We start from the raw sequence: 20,015 nt of genomic DNA on the forward strand, positions 1-20,015 counted from the left end.
TTAAATATGGAACAGACTATGTAGATTCTACAGTCAAAAAAGTCCACAAATGGATGTAACAGTCAAAAAAAGCACGAAACATTAACATTAATGTCAATGGAAAATCAATGAAAAACAAATGATTCCTCCACTTATCTCAAAAACCAAAAGAGGGAGATCGTTGAAATTTAGCTCAAATGTAGAAGAGACAACACAGATTCTATATTCAAGAAAGAAATTGTCCCCAAATGGATGGAACGTAGTCAAAAAGCGCGAAACATTAACATTAGTGTCAATGGAAAATCAATGAAAAACAAATGATTCCTCCACTTATCTCAAAAAGCAAAAGAGGGAGATCGTTGAAATTTAGCTCAAATGTAAAAGAGACAACACAGATTCTATATTCAAAAAAGAAATTGTCCCCAAATGGATGGAACGTAGTCAAAAAGCGCGAAACATTAACATTAGTGTCAATGGAAAATCAATGAAAAATAAATAGTTTCTCCACTTATCTCAGAAACCAAAAATGGAGATGGCTGAAAGTCGGCTTAAATATGGAACAGACTATGTAGATTCTACAGTCAAAAAAGTCCGCAAATGGATGTAACATAGTCAAAAAAGCATGAAACATTAACATTAATGTCAATGGAAAATCAATGAAAAACAAATGATTCCTCCACTTATCTCAAAAACCAAAAGAGGGAGATCGTTGAAATTTAGCTCAAATGTAGAAGAGACAACACAGATTCTATATTCAAAAAGAAATTGTCCCCAAATGGATGGAACGTACTCAAAAAGCGCGAAACATTAACATTAGTGTCAATGGAAAATCAATGAAAAATAAATAATTTCTCCACTTATCTTAGAAACCAAAAGATGGAGATGGCTGAAATTCGGCTTAAATATGGAACAGACTATGTAGATTCTACAGTCAAAAAAGTCCACAAATGGATGTAACATAGTCAAAAAAAGCACGAAACATTAACATTAATGTCAATGGAAAATCAATGAAAAACAAATGATTCCTCCACTTATCTCAAAAACCAAAAGAGGGAGAACGTTGAAATTTAGCTCAAATGTAGAAGAGACAACACAGATTCTATATTCAAAAAAGAAATTGTCCCCAAATGGATGGAACGTAGTCAAAAAGCGCGAAACATTAACATTAGTGTCAATTGAAAATCAATGAAAAATAAATAATTTCTCCACTTATCTCAGAAACCAAAAATGGAGATGGCTGAAATTCGGCTTAAATATGGAACAGACTATGTAGGTTCTACAGTCAAAAAAGTCCACAAATGGATGTAACATAGTCAAAAAAGCACGAAACATTAACATTAATGTCAATGGAAAAAAAACCAAAAGAGGGAGATCGTTGAAATTTAGCTCAAATGTAGAAGAGACAACACAGATTCTATATTCAAAAAAGAAATTGTCCCCAAATGGATGGAACGTAGTCAAAAAGCGCGAAACATTAACATTAGTGTCAATGGAAAATCAATGAAAAATAAATAATTTCTCCACTTATCTCAGAAACCAAAGATGGAGATGGCTGAAATTCGGCTTAAATATGGAACAGACTATGTAGATTCTACAGTCAAAAAAGTCCACAAATGGATGTAACATACTCAAAAAAGCACGAAACATTAACATTAATGTCAATGGAAAATCAATGAAAAACAAATGATTCCTCCACTTATCTCAAAAAGCAAAAGAGGGAGATCGTTGAAATTTAGCTCAAATGTAAAAGAGACAACACAGATTCTATATTCAAAAAAGAAATTGTCCCCAAATGGATGGAACGTAGTCAAAAAGCGCGAAACATTAACATTAGTGTCAATGGAAAATCAATGAAAAATAAATAGTTTCTCCACTTATCTCAGAAACCAAAAATGGAGATGGCTGAAAGTCGGCTTAAATATGGAACAGACTATGTAGATTCTACAGTCAAAAAAGTCCGCAAATGGATGTAACATAGTCAAAAAAGCACGAAACATTAACATTAATGTCAATGGAAAATCAATGAAAAACAAATGATTCCTCCACTTATCTCAAAAACCAAAAGAGGGAGATCGTTGAAATTTAGCTCAAATGTAGAAGAGACAACACAGATTCTATATTCAAAAAAGAAATTGTCCCCAAATGGATGGAACGTACTCAAAAAGCGCGAAACATTAACATTAGTGTCAATGGAAAATCAATGAAAAATAAATAATTTCTCCACTTATCTTAGAAACCAAAAGATGGAGATGGCTGAAATTCGGCTTAAATATGGAACAGACTATGTAGATTCTACAGTCAAAAAAGTCCACAAATGGATGTAACATAGTCAAAAAAAGCACGAAACATTAACATTAATGTCAATGGAAAATCAATGAAAAACAAATGATTCCTCCACTTATCTCAAAAACCAAAAGAGGGAGATCGTTGAAATTTAGCTCAAATGTAGAAGAGACAACACAGATTCTAAATTCAAAAAAGAAATTGTCCCCAAATGGATGGAACGTAGTCAAAAAGCGCGAAACATTAACATTAGTGTCAATTGAAAATCAATGAAAAATAAATAATTTCTCCACTTATCTCAGAAACCAAAAGACGGAGATGGCTGAAATTCGGCTTAAATATGGAACAGACTATGTAGGTTCTACAGTCAAAAAAGTCCACAAATGGATGTAACATAGTCAAAAAAGCACGAAACATTAACATTAATGTCAATGGAAAAAAAACCAAAAGAGGGAGATCGTTGAAATTTAGCTCAAATGTAGAAGAGACAACACAGATTGTATATTCAAAAAAGAAATTGTCCCCAAATGGATGGAACGTAGTCAAAAAGCGCGAAACATTAACATTAGTGTCAATGGAAAATCAATGAAAAATAAATAATTTCTCCACTTATCTCAGAAACCAAAGATGGAGATGGCTGAAATTCGGCTTAAATATGGAACAGACTATGTAGATTCTACAGTCAAAAAAGTCCACAAATGGATGTAACATAGTCAAAAAAGCACGAAACATTAACATTAATGTCAATGGAAAATCAATGAAAAACAAATGATTCCTCCACTTATCTCAAAAACCAAAAGAGGGAGATCGTTGAAATTTAGCTCAAATGTAGAAGAGACAACACAAATTCTATATTCAAAAAAGAAATTGTCCCCAAATGGATGGAATGTAGTCAAAAAGCGCGAAACATTAACATTAGTGTCAATGGAAAATCAATGAAAAACAAATGATTCTTCCACTTATCTCAAAAACAAAAAGAAGGAGATCGTTGAAATTTAGCTCAAATGTACAAGAGACAACACATACTCAATATTCAAATAAGAAATTGTCCCCAACATTAACATTAGTGTCAATGGAAAATCAATGAAAAATAAATAATTTCTCCACTTATCTCAGAAACCAAAAGATGGAGATGACTGAAATTCGGCTTAAATATAGAACAAACTATGTAGATTCTACAGTCAAAAAAGTCCACAAATGGATGTAACATAGTCAAAAAAAGCACGAAACATTAACATTAATGTCAATGGAAAATTAATGAAAAACAAATGATTCCTCCACTTATCTCAAAAACCAAAAGAGGGAGATCGTTGAAATTTAGCTCAAATGTAAAAGAGACAACACAGATTCTATATTCAAAAAAGAAATTGTCCCCAAATGGATGGAACGTATTCAAAAAGCGCGAAACATTAACATTACTGTCAATGGAAAATCAATGAAAAATAAATAATTTCTCCACTTATCTCAGAAACCAAAAATGGAGATGGCTGAAATTCGGCTTAAATATGGAACAGACTATGTAGATTCTACAGTCAAAAAAGTCCACAAATGGATGTAACACAGTCAAAAAAGCACGAAACATTAACATTAATGTCAATGGAAAATCAATGAAAAACAAATGATTCCTCCACTTATCTCAAAAACCAAAAGAGGGAGATCGTTGAAATTTAGCTCAAATGTAGAAGAGACAACACAGATTCTATATTCAAAAAAGAAATTGTCCCCAAATGGATGGAACGTAGTCAAAAAGCGCGAAACATTAACATTAGTGTCAATGGAAAATCAATGAAAAACAAATGATTCTTCCACTTATCTCAAAAACCAAAAGAGGGAGATCGTTGAAATTTAGCTCAAATGTAGAAGAGACAACACAGATTCTATATTCAAAAAAGAAATTGTCCCCAAATGGATGGAACGTAGTCAAAAAGCGCGAAACATTAACATTAGTGTCAATGGAAAATCAATGAAAAATAAATAATTTCTCCACTTATCTTACAAACCAAAAGATGGAGATGGCTGAAATTCGGCTTAAATATGGAACAGACTATGTAGATTCTACAGTCAAAAAAGTCCACAAATGGATGTAACAGTCAAAAAAAGCACGAAACATTAACATTAATGTCAATGGAAAATCAATGAAAAACAAATGATTCCTCCACTTATCTCAAAAACCAAAAGAGGGAGATCGTTGAAATTTAGCTCAAATGTAGAAGAGACAACACAGATTCTATATTCAAGAAAGAAATTGTCCCCAAATGGATGGAACGTAGTCAAAAAGCGCGAAACATTAACATTAGTGTCAATGGAAAATCAATGAAAAACAAATGATTCCTCCACTTATCTCAAAAACCAAAAGAGGGAGATCGTTGAAATTTAGCTCAAATGTACAAGAGACAACACAGATTCTATATTCAAAAAAGAAATTGTCCCCAAATGGATGGAACGTAGTCAAAAAGCGCGAAACATTAACATTAGTGTCAATGGAAAATCAATGAAAAATAAATAGTTTCTCCACTTATCTCAGAAACCAAAAATGGAGATGGCTGAAAGTCGGCTTAAATATGGAACAGACTATGTAGATTCTACAGTCAAAAAAGTCCGCAAATGGATGTAACATAGTCAAAAAAGCATGAAACATTAACATTAATGTCAATGGAAAATCAATGAAAAACAAATGATTCCTCCACTTATCTCAAAAACCAAAAGAGGGAGATCGTTGAAATTTAGCTCAAATGTAGAAGAGACAACACAGATTCTATATTCAAAAAGAAATTGTCCCCAAATGGATGGAACGTAGTCAAAAAGCGCGAAACATTAACATTAGTGTCAATGGAAAATCAATGAAAAATAAATAATTTCTCCACTTATCTTAGAAACCAAAAGATGGAGATGGCTGAAATTCGGCTTAAATATGGAACAGACTATGTAGATTCTACAGTCAAAAAAGTCCACAAATGGATGTAACATAGTCAAAAAAAGCACGAAACATTAACATTAATGTCAATGGAAAATCAATGAAAAACAAATGATTCCTCCACTTATCTCAAAAACCAAAAGAGGGAGAACGTTGAAATTTACCTCAAATGTAGAAGAGACAACACAGATTCTATATTCAAAAAAGAAATTGTCCCCAAATGGATGGAACGTAGTCAAAAAGCGCGAAACATTAACATTAGTGTCAATTGAAAATCAATGAAAAATAAATAATTTCTCCACTTATCTCAGAAACCAAAAATGGAGATGGCTGAAATTCGGCTTAAATATGGAACAGACTATGTAGGTTCTACAGTCAAAAAAGTCCACAAATGGATGTAACATAGTCAAAAAAGCACGAAACATTAACATTAATGTCAATGGAAAAAAAACCAAAAGAGGGAGATCGTTGAAATTTAGCTCAAATGTAGAAGAGACAACACAGATTCTATATTCAAAAAAGAAATTGTCCCCAAATGGATGGAACGTAGTCAAAAAGCGCGAAACATTAACATTAGTGTCAATGGAAAATCAATGAAAAATAAATAATTTCTCCACTTATCTCAGAAACCAAAGATGGAGATGGCTGAAATTCGGCTTAAATATGGAACAGACTATGTAGATTCTACAGTCAAAAAAGTCCACAAATGGATGTAACATACTCAAAAAAGCACGAAACATTAACATTAATGTCAATGGAAAATCAATGAAAAACAAATGATTCCTCCACTTATCTCAAAAACCAAAAGAGGGAGATCGTTGAAATTTAGCTCAAATGTAGAAGAGACAACACAAATTCTATATTCAAAAAAGAAATTGTCCCCAAATGGATGGAATGTAGTCAAAAAGCGCGAAATTTTAACATTAGTGTCAATGGAAAATGAATGAAAAACAAATGATTCTTCCACTTATCTCAAAAACCAAAAGAAGGAGATCGTTGAAATTTAGCTCAAATGTACAAGAGACAACACATATTCAATATTCAAAAAAGAAATTGTCCCCAACATTAACATTAGTGTCAATGGAAAATCAATGAAAAATAAATAATTTCTCCACTTATCTCAGAAACCAAAGATGGAGATGGCTGAAATTCGGCTTAAATATGGAACAGACTATGTAGATTCTACAGTCAAAAAAGTCCACAAATGGATGTAACATACTCATAAAAGCACGAAACATTAACATTAAGGTCAATGGAAAATCAATGAAAAACAAATGATTCCTCCACTTATCTCAAAAACCAAAAGAGGGAGATCGTTGAAATTTAGCTCAAATGTAAAAGAGACAACACAGATTCTATATTCAAAAAAGAAATTGTCCCCAAATGGATGGAACGTATTCAAAAAGCGCGAAACATTAACATTACTGTCAATGGAAAATCAATGAAAAATAAATAATTTCTCCACTTATCTCAGAAACCAAAAATGGAGATGGCTGAAATTCGGCTTAAATATGGAACAGACTATGTAGATTCTACAGTCAAAAAAGTCCACAAATGGATGTAACACAGTCAAAAAAGCACGAAACAATAACATTAATGTCAATGGAAAATCAATGAAAAACAAATGATTCCTCCACTTATCTCAAAAACCAAAAGAGGGAGATCGTTGAAATTTAGCTCAAATGTAGAAGAGACAACACAGATTCTATATTCAAAAAAGAAATTGTCCCCAAATGGATGGAACGTAGTCAAAAAGCGCGAAACATTAACATTAGTGTCAATGGAAAATCAATGAAAAACAAATGATTCTTCCACTTATCTCAAAAACCAAAAGAGGGAGATCGTTGAAATTTAGCTCAAATGTACAAGAGACAACACGTATTCTATATTCAAAAAAGAAATTGTCCCCAAATGGATGGAACGTAGTCAAAAAGCGCGAAACATTAACATTAGTGTCAATGGAAAATCAATGAAAAATAAATAATTTCTCCACTTATCTTAGAAACCAAAAGATGGAGATGGCTGAAATTCAGCTTAAATATGGAACAGACTATGTAGATTCTACAGTCAAAAAAGTCCACAAATGGATGTAACAGTCAAAAAAAGCACGAAACATTAACATTAATGTCAATGGAAAATCAATGAAAAACAAATGATTCCTCCACTTATCTCAAAAACCAAAAGAGGGAGATCGTTGAAATTTAGCTCAAATGTAGAAGAGACAACACAGATTCTATATTCAAGAAAGAAATTGTCCCCAAATGGATGGAACGTAGTCAAAAAGCGCGAAACATTAACATTAGTGTCAATGGAAAATCAATGAAAAACAAATGATTCCTCCACTTATCTCAAAAACCAAAAGAGGGAGATCGTTGAAATTTAGCTCAAATGTACAAGAGACAACACAGATTCTATATTCAAAAAAGAAATTGTCCCCAAATGGATGGAACGTAGTCAAAAAGCGCGAAACATTAACATTAGTGTCAATGGAAAATCAATGAAAAATAAATAATTTCTCCACTTATCTCAGAAACCAAAAGATGGAGATGGCTGAAATTCGGCTTAAATATGGAACAGACTATGTAGATTCTACAGTCAAAAAAGTCCACAAATGGATGTAACATAGTCAAAAAAGCACGAAACATTAACATTAATGTCAATGGAAAATCAATGAAAAACAAATGATTCCTCCACTTATCTCAAAAACCAAAAGAGGGAGATCGTTGAAATTTAGCTCAAATGTAAAAGAGACAACACAGATTCTATATTCAAAAAAGAAATTGTCCCCAAATGGATGGAACGTATTCAAAAAGCGCGAAACATTAACATTACTGTCAATGGAAAATCAATGAAAAATAAATAATTTCTCCACTTATCTCAGAAACCAAAAATGGAGATGGCTGAAATTCGGCTTAAATATGGAACAGACTATGTAGATTCTACAGTCAAAAAAGTCCACAAATGGATGTAACACAGTCAAAAAAGCACGAAACATTAACATTAATGTCAATGGAAAATCAATGAAAAACAAATGATTCCTCCACTTATCTCAAAAACCAAAAGAGGGAGATCGTTGAAATTTAGCTCAAATGTAGAAGAGACAACACAGATTCTATATTCAAAAAAGAAATTGTCCCCAAATGGATGGAACGTAGTCAAAAAGCGCGAAACATTAACATTAGTGTCAATGGAAAATCAATGAAAAACAAATGATTCTTCCACTTATCTCAAAAACCAAAAGAGGGAGATCGTTGAAATTTAGCTCAAATGTACAAGAGACAACACGTATTCTATATTCAAAAAAGAAATTGTCCCCAAATGGATGGAACGTAGTCAAAAAGCGCGAAACATTAACATTAGTGTCAATGGAAAATCAATGAAAAATAAATAATTTCTCCACTTATCTTAGAAACCAAAAGATGGAGATGGCTGAAATTCAGCTTAAATATGGAACAGACTATGTAGATTCTACAGTCAAAAAAGTCCACAAATGGATGTAACAGTCAAAAAAAGCACGAAACATTAACATTAATGTCAATGGAAAATCAATGAAAAACAAATGATTCCTCCACTTATCTCAAAAACCAAAAGAGGGAGATCGTTGAAATTTAGCTCAAATGTAGAAGAGACAACACAGATTCTATATTCAAGAAAGAAATTGTCCCCAAATGGATGGAACGTAGTCAAAAAGCGCGAAACATTAACATTAGTGTCAATGGAAAATCAATGAAAAACAAATGATTCCTCCACTTATCTCAAAAACCAAAAGAGGGAGATCGTTGAAATTTAGCTCAAATGTACAAGAGACAACACAGATTCTATATTCAAAAAAGAAATTGTCCCCAAATGGATGGAACGTAGTCAAAAAGCGCGAAACATTAACATTAGTGTCAATGGAAAATCAATGAAAAATAAATAATTTCTCCACTTATCTCAGAAACCAAAAGATGGAGATGGCTGAAATTCGGCTTAAATATGGAACAGACTATGTAGATTCTACAGTCAAAAAAGTCCACAAATGGATGTAACATAGTCAAAAAAGCACGAAACATTAACATTAATGTCAATGGAAAATCAATGAAAAACAAATGATTCCTCCACTTATCTCAAAAACCAAAAGAGGGAGATCGTTGAAATTTAGCTCAAATGTAGAAGAGACAACACAGATTCTATATTCAAAAAAGAAATTGTCCCCAAATGGATGGAACGTACTCAAAAAGCGCGAACATTAACATTAGTGTCAATGGAAAATCAATGAAAAACAAATGATTCCTCCACTTATCTCAAAAACCAAAAGAGGGAGATCGTTGAAATTTAGCTCAAATGTAGAAGAGACAACACAGATTCTATATTCAAAAAAGAAATTGTCCCCAAATGGATGGAACGTACTGAAAAAGCGCGAACATTAACATTAGTGTCAATGGAAAATCAATGAAAAACAAATGATTCCTCCACTTATCTCAAAAACCAAAAGAGGGAGATCGTTGAAATTCAGCTCAAGTATAGAAGAGACAACACAGATTCTATATTCAAAAAAGAAATTGTCCCCAAATGGATGGAACGTAGTCAAAAAGCACGAAACATGAACACTGAAGCTAATGGAAAATCAGTGAAAGAAATGAAGTCGTCCACATATCTCAAAAACAATAAGGAGATGGCTAATTAAAAGCTTATTGTGAAGACATAATGAAGATCTTTAAAACAATGTATAGCATTTAAGGTAAACATGGACAGAACATTGTCAAAAGTCAAATTGTTTGAGTAAAATTAATAATAATGGTAAGGTATATGAATCTTCTTTGAATTATCCAAAGCGCCCCACGTGGAGATTACGTGCTTGAAATATCTCACATCTTGATTTGGAACCTTCAAACTCGATTTAGCACGCAATGTGACTTTTGACCTGATCACGTGACAGTCTGGTACTTAAGGCAAACTGGATAGGCCCTTAAAAAAAGGAATAAATGCAAAACTCTTGTAGGAAATATTCCCCCCACTGATTACTATTATATAACAAACAAATAGAACTCACTCACTACGCCCATTGGATCGTTTATCCAAGGTAAGAAAACTAATCATCTTCATCTTCCCTGACTTTCATAACCGCTTATTCATAGGGAAAAGATTCGTTGACGTTAAAGATTATATATAAAAATAAAATAAATGAAGGTATTACATTCATATTTTCGGAATGCACTTGCCTATATGCTTCGGAATTCTTAGAGAAAAGTATGGAAGCGTATTGAAGCGAAAAGTATGTTTTAAAATATCTCATTCAGAACAGAAGTATATTGTAAAATTTTAATACTTGTTTAATTTAAGCTTCGTTTTCTTTGTTGGTTGATTTTTGGGCTAATATTTTATACTCAGATTTTTGCAGCATACTTGTAACATTACCTACCGCGGAACAATCTTTGGGAAATACATTGCATGTAACAATGGTCTTCGTCAATGTTCTACGTTAAACACCTTATCTCCTAAGAAACTGAATTTTCCCCCGTTTGAAACGATAATTTTCTTTTTCATTTCGCAATTTAATAACGTTCGACTAACTTGACCCTCTTGTAGTTTATTGTACTTGGCAGGGGCGCACCCAAGGGGGAGGGTTCACAGAGTTCTGACTTCCCTCCAACTTCCTAACTCAACAAACATTTGTACACTTTCTCCATAAAACTGTAATTGTTTAACAAAGAAATGATTGATGTAGCATGAAAATTTGATCTTACACTTTAAGTGTACTCTTACTCTTATAAAAAAAAGTTCTATTTTTTCTGGTCTATATTTTTTTCTTGTTCTATATTCTATATTTTTTATTCTAGTTCTATATTTTTTCTGAAAATATAGGTGCAAGTATTTTATAATTACTTACAGACTTTTCGGGTATAGAATAATATCCGTTCAATACTGCATAGACCCCTCCCCTCAAAAAAAAATTTCCGGGTGCGCGCCTGGTACTTGTCATATAATTTCTAGATTTATTAATAACTAGCGGAAGTGCCTGTTTTTCGCACGGCAAGAATAATGTTTATGCAAAATCTCGGAAAGCAGATAAATGACTAAAATATATAAAGATGAGCAATGACTTAGGAACTACCCCTGAACACTATGTAACCTTGACGACAGGAAGAATGTGTGTGTTGCATACACCACAGGCATTATGGTTCACTACATAATTTTCGCACATATTTTGCTCCCTTTCCCCATCGATTCAAACATCTAAAACAAACAAACAAACAAACAAAAAGAGGCGGCGATTAGATATGGTGAAGGTTTATCTGTGAACAAAATTTGATGACTCTATGTGACTCCTTTATGCGAAACTCTGATGACAGAGACAGACACACACACATTAATTTATTAGTTCTCATTATTTAAATGAAAGAACGAGATATTCCTCGATTTTTCAGGTCTGTGCTAGGCCTGGAAAAGTTCTTGATAGGAAGGTAAGGATATATTTCCTTTTAAAATTGTTACTTACTGCGGTTTTGATAATTGACGACTATACCTATAGTACTTACATGTTTATTTACAATATCCATAATAGATGGCAATGTGCATAACCCATGCCGTGTAGACAGACATATACTATCTTCTAATATCACATACGATGCATTGACTTCTGTAAGAATTTTGTGTATGACATTAGGAGGCTGCTTCGCATAAATCTGATATATCTGGAAAATAATAAGAAGGGAAGGGACTAGTATATAATTCGTTACAAGAAAATCTGGAAAAGGGAGAAAGAAGGTAATTGTACCTATATGGTATAGGCAGAAACAAAACAGAGAGGCCCAGTACATAAGGCACATATATAAAAGTACGAACAGACACAACCATGTAAAATTACTCCCTTCTTAAAAACCGAAAAAGAAAATCAACGGAACAATATTGGGATAACGTATGTTACAAAAAGATTGTGACTTGTTATCACGTAGGCTTTCTCAATCATATTTTACAAACGAAAATCTTAATCTTCCGAGATAGGTGTTGTACTAACCAACGCCAGAACGGGCGCATTTAATATTTTACAATAAAGGAAATTTCCATAAAGTGCACAAATTATTTTACGTATGATCTAGCTCCATACCGTATTGATTGACATTTAAATGTTTCGTGTATGTAACTACAGTTTGCGTTACATCGTGCTTGTTACTACAGACACTTACCGAAATATTCCGTAAAAACGGGAGCGTTGGGGAAAATACAACATATCGCAATACTATCAATGTCACAACTTATTTAAATACTAACGGAGCACAGTAAGCTGACAGCAGTACACTAGTGGGTCGACGAGACTTGACTTATAGAATACGTAAGGGCAGAGTCAGTTTTCTCCTGTCAATTATAAATTACAGCAGAAATTTACTGTGATACTTTTTATAATAACACCCGTGCCAGAAGGATAAATACGCCGATATTAACAGATCCGAGAGAAATAGCTTACTAAAAAACTCAAACCGAAATATATATCTACAGAACACTTCAAATTTAATTTCACACCTTTCAGTTAGACAAACCGAGAAATAATTATATCTTTCTACACAAAGTAATTGTTTATATACTTCTCTTAGTACAGAAAAATATAACGAATTTAGTACCAGATTAATCCGTCAATAAACGATATTTTACTGCACATAATTCAGCAATTTGTACACGTTAAATTTTTCGTACTGAACTTTCAAATTATAAACATCCACCAAGGCAGGAAAATGTCGATGCTGATGACAACATACGTGTTGAGCAAAAATAAAAATAATAAAAAAAAAGTCAAGGATATAATGTGTTGAGCAAAAATTAAAAAAAAAAATCAAGGATATAATTTACAAAATATTACTCAAAGCTTTCTTTGATGATTATAATATTCGTGTCACAGATACAAACAACGTACACAATTGCACTAGTGTATCAGAAATTACTTTGTAATAAATTACTTATGTTACTTAATGGAACGCAAAACTTGTATACTTCAACATATCGCAGTATATATACAAATGACAAGCTGGAAATGCCTGTTAAATATGCTCGTATAGTGTTAAGTCAGGAACAACCGTTTCTAAAAGGACCTGCAAACCCCTGTAATTTATTCCGAACTTAAACAAATATTAATGTATAACGTCATTACTAGCATCTACACCCTTAAGCCCATTACGTATAAGGCATGACTCCCTCGACGAGCACACTATCCGGAGAAGGGAAAGGAAGAAAGCGGCCTGGGACATGTATGGGCCTACGTATTTGAAAGTATCCACTTTGTTGAACGTATTATTTGAGGCCGCGGTGCCTCAGTGGTACAGCGTTCACCTCTGGTGCGTGGATCTCAAGTTCGATCTCAGCTCCCAACAAATAACCTTTGTGGTGGACAAACACCGTGGCGTGGGTTTTCTCGGGGCTCTCCCGTTGCCTTCCACTTTCATCCAACCATTTCAATTATTTTTCATTATCTTCGTCTCCTTTAAACTAGCCGGCATAACTGTGGGACGTAAAACTTAAAAGATTTCACTTCATTTCATTTCGAACGTATTTGATATTTTGACGTATTCATAGTTTGCAGTATGACGATCCATACTGCGAAAACATTTGACTTAAAAAAAAAGTCGAGACAATATATGTCCACCTCATAGGAAGTCGCCCACTGATCACCTTCTTGCAAGACTCCACGAAAAACCCAAAAACACGCGAGTTCTACAGCGGTATTCGCAGCTAAGAGGGCAGGCATAGACTATGCAAGTGAACAGATGAAGAATGAAGTTGCATTCTCAGCACCATCCTCTTCCAAACGATGACAATCAACTGCAATAAGGGGGGCATGATCTTGCACTTTACGAAATATTCTACAGATGTACACGAGGAAATTTGAGAATATCAAAATAAATATACTAGTATAACAAAACGTAATGTAATGATGAGACACTAGTATCTGGTTTATCTAAACATTTCTTTGATAACACACACAATATTAGTAAATACGAACTTTAGGTAAATTAAAATAATACATTGAAAGAATATAATACAAAATATAATATTAAAACTTTGAATCCAACTTTCTATATTAATAAGAAAATGTATGTATCGTATATAATGATTCTCCTTTTCCCCCACTAATATCACCACCTATAAGATGAACTAATATATTTTTTGAAACTTGATTTTGCCCATCTTCGGATTTTCATGTTCAGTGGTTATATATATATATATTGTTGTGTGTTTTCTGGGATTGTCGTTATATTTGTATACACTTTCTTTCGTGAAATCGTATTTGAGATCACTCCTCTACTCTCCACCCAGTATGTCAAAGTTGGTACTGAGTCCAACTCCCTTTAAGCCTCAGTATCGAAACGTCTTAAGCTTTACTGGTTCGAAGATGATGAGAAAGTGTACTAAAAGTCTCAACAATAAGGGGGGGGGACTCGTATTTCAGAGGTAGAGCTTGTACTGGAAATCGAAACCCAGGTAACATATGAAGACTGTAAACTGAATCCAGATAGGGAGAGATAGCATGACTAAATTAAAGAGACCATTTCCATCGTACTTTTTATTTATAAGAATTAAAATAAATAAATAAATAAATAAATAAAAATGAAAATACAAAGAATTTTACAACTCGGTTACTTGCAATTACCACTTTAGATTATTACTACATAACATGTATGTGCACAACCCCTACATTACCAAACGGGTGCTAGAAGGTTATTATGCTAAGCCGCGATTTATTGAAAATAGTAAGTTTGATGATTCGTACTTGCAACTTGCATTGGCCCAAAGGGGAAGTGATAATTTTCAAAGTGGAAACGTGGTCTCATTGTTCGTTAAACTTTATGTTAATCCCTAACAAATCTCAAGTTGCTCGTTCCGTATTGGGGGGAACTTAGAAAAATAATCACATACCTGTTCTTATAGCGAGCGTCCGGAACGAAGAGCGAAGAACACTGGACGAATGCTGGAAATGATCAACTCGAGCTGGGCGACGGGCCTCGCTTATAAAGCGACTTCGTCCCACGCATTTCTGCTAGTTCTGACGTCGCTCGAGAGCTACGTCACGAGCCTTGACGAGCTTGGAGCTTGTTCACGCGCATGCCCAATAGTGGCCAAGACTTCTAGTTTTTCTATGATTTTCCCCCATCACGCCGGGGCTGAAGTATCTATTTTACATTTACTAATACATTTTTATTTCACGCATAGCTCCAAATATATAATGTTTTTTATGTACTTATCGCTTGCGTGGTGTTAACTAAATTTACATTCGCGACCCGGCACTGTGATTTAGGTAAATCAAAGCCAGGGTCATACCACTATTACATGCGTGTGGGTTGGTGTCAATGAGGCATCAGATTGCTAATACAATCAAAGCCTCACCTGACTCCGTTCTCCCTTTCTCTCTTTCTTTGCAACACACACAATTAGAAAAGCGCGGGCGTCTCGCCCCTTAATTTGAGTCCGGCTTAGGACTTCGAGGCTTAACTGTGTAACAGTTATCCGCCGACCTCAGTAAAAAAAAAAAAAAAAAAAAAAAAAAAAAAAAAAAAAAAAAAAGCTGAAACTTTATAGCGCCTCCTTGTACAGTCCCCTTCAAAACATGTACTCTAGTATGGTTAATGTAAATGCATCCCTGATTATTAGAATTTGTATCCGTTGTTACCGTAGGCCATTAGGACATAAGCTAACACACTAACCATAGGGTCAGTTCTTCAACTAATCAGTCACCCTTTTGCTGACAGAACCTCTCATGGAAAGGAAATCCATATTTGTTTGTATTCAATCCCTAGGTGCGCTAAAGTGCGCTAATCAGTTTGTAATGTCTGTATATTGCCAGTATACGTAAATGTCAATGTGTCTAGCGTGATGCATACCACACAGGATGAGAAAACCCAAATCAACAACCAAAATGAGTAAATTAAAAAAAAAATGTATACTTTGATCATTAGTATAGGACAGAGTTATACAGTAAGATTGTGATGTATTACACTTATTGCAACCAGTGTAGATAGTAATAGCTAATAACGTTAGTTATATTCTTGATAAAATTGGGATTAGTTTTTAATATCAAATGTTTATAGACGCACTTGAAAAAAAAAATTTTAAGCATTGTTTATAAACGTTAGTTGCTCATTATTCAATATACAATACCACATTCAAGTTATATTACATACACGCTTTAAGCATTTAGTATGCAATCGCTTCTGTATTACAAGAAATGTATTACAGAATATGTAACATTGTACTTAAATAATTTTCAAGTTATATATTTTTTCTTATATGCCATAAATATTCAACATTCACTTGATTCTTGTTCATAGGAAAGTAGAGTATCGCCTATGCTTTATTAATTATAAATGGTATATTGAAACAACATAATGATTTTTGTTCACAAATTGTAAGGCACAACCTCGCAAGGTGTTAAGAAATAAGGCAAAAACGGTCGAGTGTACTATTCCATATCATTATGTGTTTCACAATTGGTTTATACTATAAACAAGGAAAACTGCTCTTGTAATTTTGTTGTTCATCTCAGTCAAACTTTAAAGCGCTTCACGCTATTGTTTCTTGAGTGTACTTAATTCTACTACTAGATTAAAATCTACTAGATTGATTTCACACGAAACCTCTTAGCAATTATAAGCTAGAAGGATACCATGATTGTAAGGTTTCATCCTACAAATTTCAAATCATAAAGCTTCGTACTAAACATGGTAATACTAAACATGGTTCTTTAATCTACTATTTTGTTAATGGAACTCTTGTAGCATTTAAACGTAGTATAGTCGAAACACATGAAATCTTACAATTCCGCTCTCTTGCAATTCATAATCTCCAGATTCTCAGAAAAGTTTGTTTTTAGTTCCTTAGCGCCTTACGTAAGGCCCGTTCTATATTAACCCTTTAAATCCCAGCAACTTGCCTTGGATAACCGTTTCCGTATTTGGATATTTTATTAGGAAGATAACTTTCGACATTTTTTTATTTTTTTTTTTTTTTACTGAGGTCGGTGGATAACTGTTACACAGTTAAGCCTCGAAGTCCTAAGCCGGACTCAAATTATGGGGCGAGACGCCCGCGCTTTTCTAATTGTGTGTGTTGCAAAGAAAGAGAGAAAGGGAGAACGGAGTCAGGTGAGGCTTTGATTGTATTAGCAATCTGATGCCTCATTGACACCAACCCACACGCATGTAATAGTGGTATGACCCTGGCTTTGATTTACCTAAATCACAGTGCCGGGTCGCGAATGTAAATTTAGTTAACACCACGCAAACGATAAGTACATAAAAAACATTATGTATTTGGAGCTATGCGTGAAATAAAAATGTATTAGTAAATGTAAAATAGATACTTCAGCCCCGGCGTGATGGGGGAAAATCATAGAAAAACTAGAAGTCTTGGCCACTATTGGGCATGCGCGTGAACAAGCTCCAAGCTCGTCAAGGCTCGTGACGTAGCTCTCGAGCGACGTCAGAACTAGCAGAAATGCGTGGGACGAAGTCGCTTTATAAGCGAGGCCCGTCGCCCAGCTCGAGTTGATCATTTCCAGCATTCATCCAGTGTTCTTCGCTCTTCGTTCCGGACGCTCGCTATAAGAACAGATATGTGATTATTTTTCTAAGTTCCCCCCAATACGGAACGAGCAACTTGAGATTTGTTAGGGATTAACATAAAGTTTAACGAACAATGAGACCACGTTTCCACTTTGAAAATTATCACTTCCCCTTTGGGCCAATGCAAGTTGCAAGTACGAATCATCAAACTTACTATTTTCAATAAATCGCGGCTTAGCATAATAACCTTCTAGCACCCGTTTGGTAATGTAGGGGTTGTGCACATACATGTTATGTAGTAATAATCTAAAGTGGTAATTGCAAGTAACCGAGTTGTAAAATTCTTTGTATTTTCATTTTTATTTATTTATTTATTATTTTTTTAATTCTTATAAATAAAAAGTACAATGGAAATGGTCTCTTTAATTTAGTCATGCTATCTCTCCCTATCTGGATTCAGTTCACAGTCTTCATATGTTACCTGTGTTTCGATTTCCAGTACAAGCTCTACCTCTGAAATACGAGTCCCCCCCCCTTATTGTTGAGACTTTTAGTACACTTTCTCATCATCTTCGAACCAATAAAGTCGAAGATGTTTCGATACTGAGGCTTAAAGGGAGTTGGACTCAGTACCAATTTTGACACACTGGGTGGAGAGTAGAGGAGTGATCTCAAATACGATTTCACGAAAGAAAGTGTATACAAATATAACGACAATCCCAGAAAACACGTAACAATATATATATATATATATATATATATATCGGATGTTTCAAAACAACACCGACAACGTTTGGGAGGTGATTCCTGACACCAAGACAAAAAGTATAGACCAACCTAGGTGCATAAATGCTTCCTTTCGGAGTTATAGGCTGCCAAAAACATGAGAAAATAAACTTTAAAGGTCTATAGCTCCAAAACTATGGGATCTACTCTAGGCGGGTCAAGACTTCACTTAGAAACTAATATGTGCCCTATCCAAATATTCAAGTTCCAGGATTCTGCGGTACTTCCACAACAATTTTTATGAGGGTAGTTGAAGAGTACTTCAAATTATATGCCCGTAGCAAACTCCCTCTATAAAAATTGCTTTGCGAGTACTTTAGGATTCTGAAACATGTATTTTTGGATAGCCATCATATTAGTTTCTTAGTGAAGTCTTGACCCGACTACGATAGACCCCATAGTTTTGGAGCTATGGACCCTTAAAATTCATTTTTTCATGTTTTCGGCAGCCTATATATAACCCCGAAAGGAAGCACTTGTGCACCCAGGTTGGTCTATACTTTTTGTCTTATCTTGGTGCCAGGAATCACCTCCCAAACGTTGTCGGTGTTGTTTTGAAACACCCTATATACATACATATATATATACATGGTGCAAAATTTCCGGTCGCCAGGCCGCCATTGGCGACTAGAAATTTAGAGCTGGCGTCCAGTATTTAGTGGGAATGGTTTCTGCATAAACTCACAGGGATGCGCAGTTTCTGTTTCGCACGAAAATAATTGACTGAGTGAGAAAATAACTATCACTGATATGAATTGTCCAATTCAAAACTGACTATCCTGACTCTAATTGTCTGGTTTTGAAATTTTATGCCCTGATGTAATTTCTTACTTTGTCAGACCAAAGGCCGCGGAAGGGGGGGGGGAGCATAATTTGTACGTGAGAGATACTGGCGACCATCATTTTTGGATTAGCGAGTGCGTCTGACTTTGAAATTTTGCGCCCTGTATATATATTTACTTTATCAAGAAGAAAATCCGCGTCATGTGTACAAAACTCTGTAGGATTTCTGTAGGTATATTAGCCATAAAGAAATTGTGGATTATTGTTTCTAATTTCTCAGACCATTTTAGCTAGTTCCATATTTTTCATAGGTACCACCATTTCTCGCACTTTCAGTAGCTTACAGCTTTGAAAGCACGCGTTTTTCGACTCACATTTATTTAGACTTGCTTACTTGGATCACATACACATACGGTTTATCTCTCATCTCTTTGAACCGATTTGCCCCATTCTTAAAAGCTGATCCAGTTTTATACGACACATTAATTTACTAAAGATTTTTTCTTTATAAATACAAGGTCTGTATGATAAGTAATGAGACTCGCCGCGCCGCGGCGCGCGTGTCGCTGGAGCGGGTTTGTCGGTGATGGAGGATGTAGGTGGGGGTCCGAGCAAAGCAACGCACCGCGCGTCAGTTGGCTCCGAGCCTTAGTGGAGCGCGGACAAGCCTTGGACAAAGCCCTTGTGAACATTCTTGTCACGGCGGAAAATCAACAAACATGGAGGGTTCCATCGAACAGCGT

At 34.5% G+C, this 20,015-nt stretch overlaps 1 protein-coding gene across 4 annotated transcripts in view; it reads right to left on the reverse strand.

Moving 5' to 3' along the window:
- Positions 1-20,015, reverse strand: part of LOC145686626 (protein C-mannosyl-transferase DPY19L3-like) — a 142,011-nt gene that overhangs the window by 34,062 nt on the left and 87,934 nt on the right. For all 4 annotated transcript variants that reach the window (XM_081760090.1, XM_081760089.1, XM_081760091.1 and 1 more), the window contains exon 11: positions 11,695-11,850. In XM_081760090.1, the coding sequence (XP_081616216.1) occupies positions 11,695-11,850 (156 nt within the window). The remainder of the gene's footprint in view (positions 1-11,694; positions 11,851-20,015) is intronic.

Source organism: Thermobia domestica, chromosome 5 (genome assembly GCF_964235325.1).
Source record: "Thermobia domestica chromosome 5, izTheDome1.hap1.1, whole genome shotgun sequence".
NCBI classification, from domain to species: Eukaryota; Metazoa; Arthropoda; class Insecta; order Zygentoma; family Lepismatidae; genus Thermobia; species Thermobia domestica.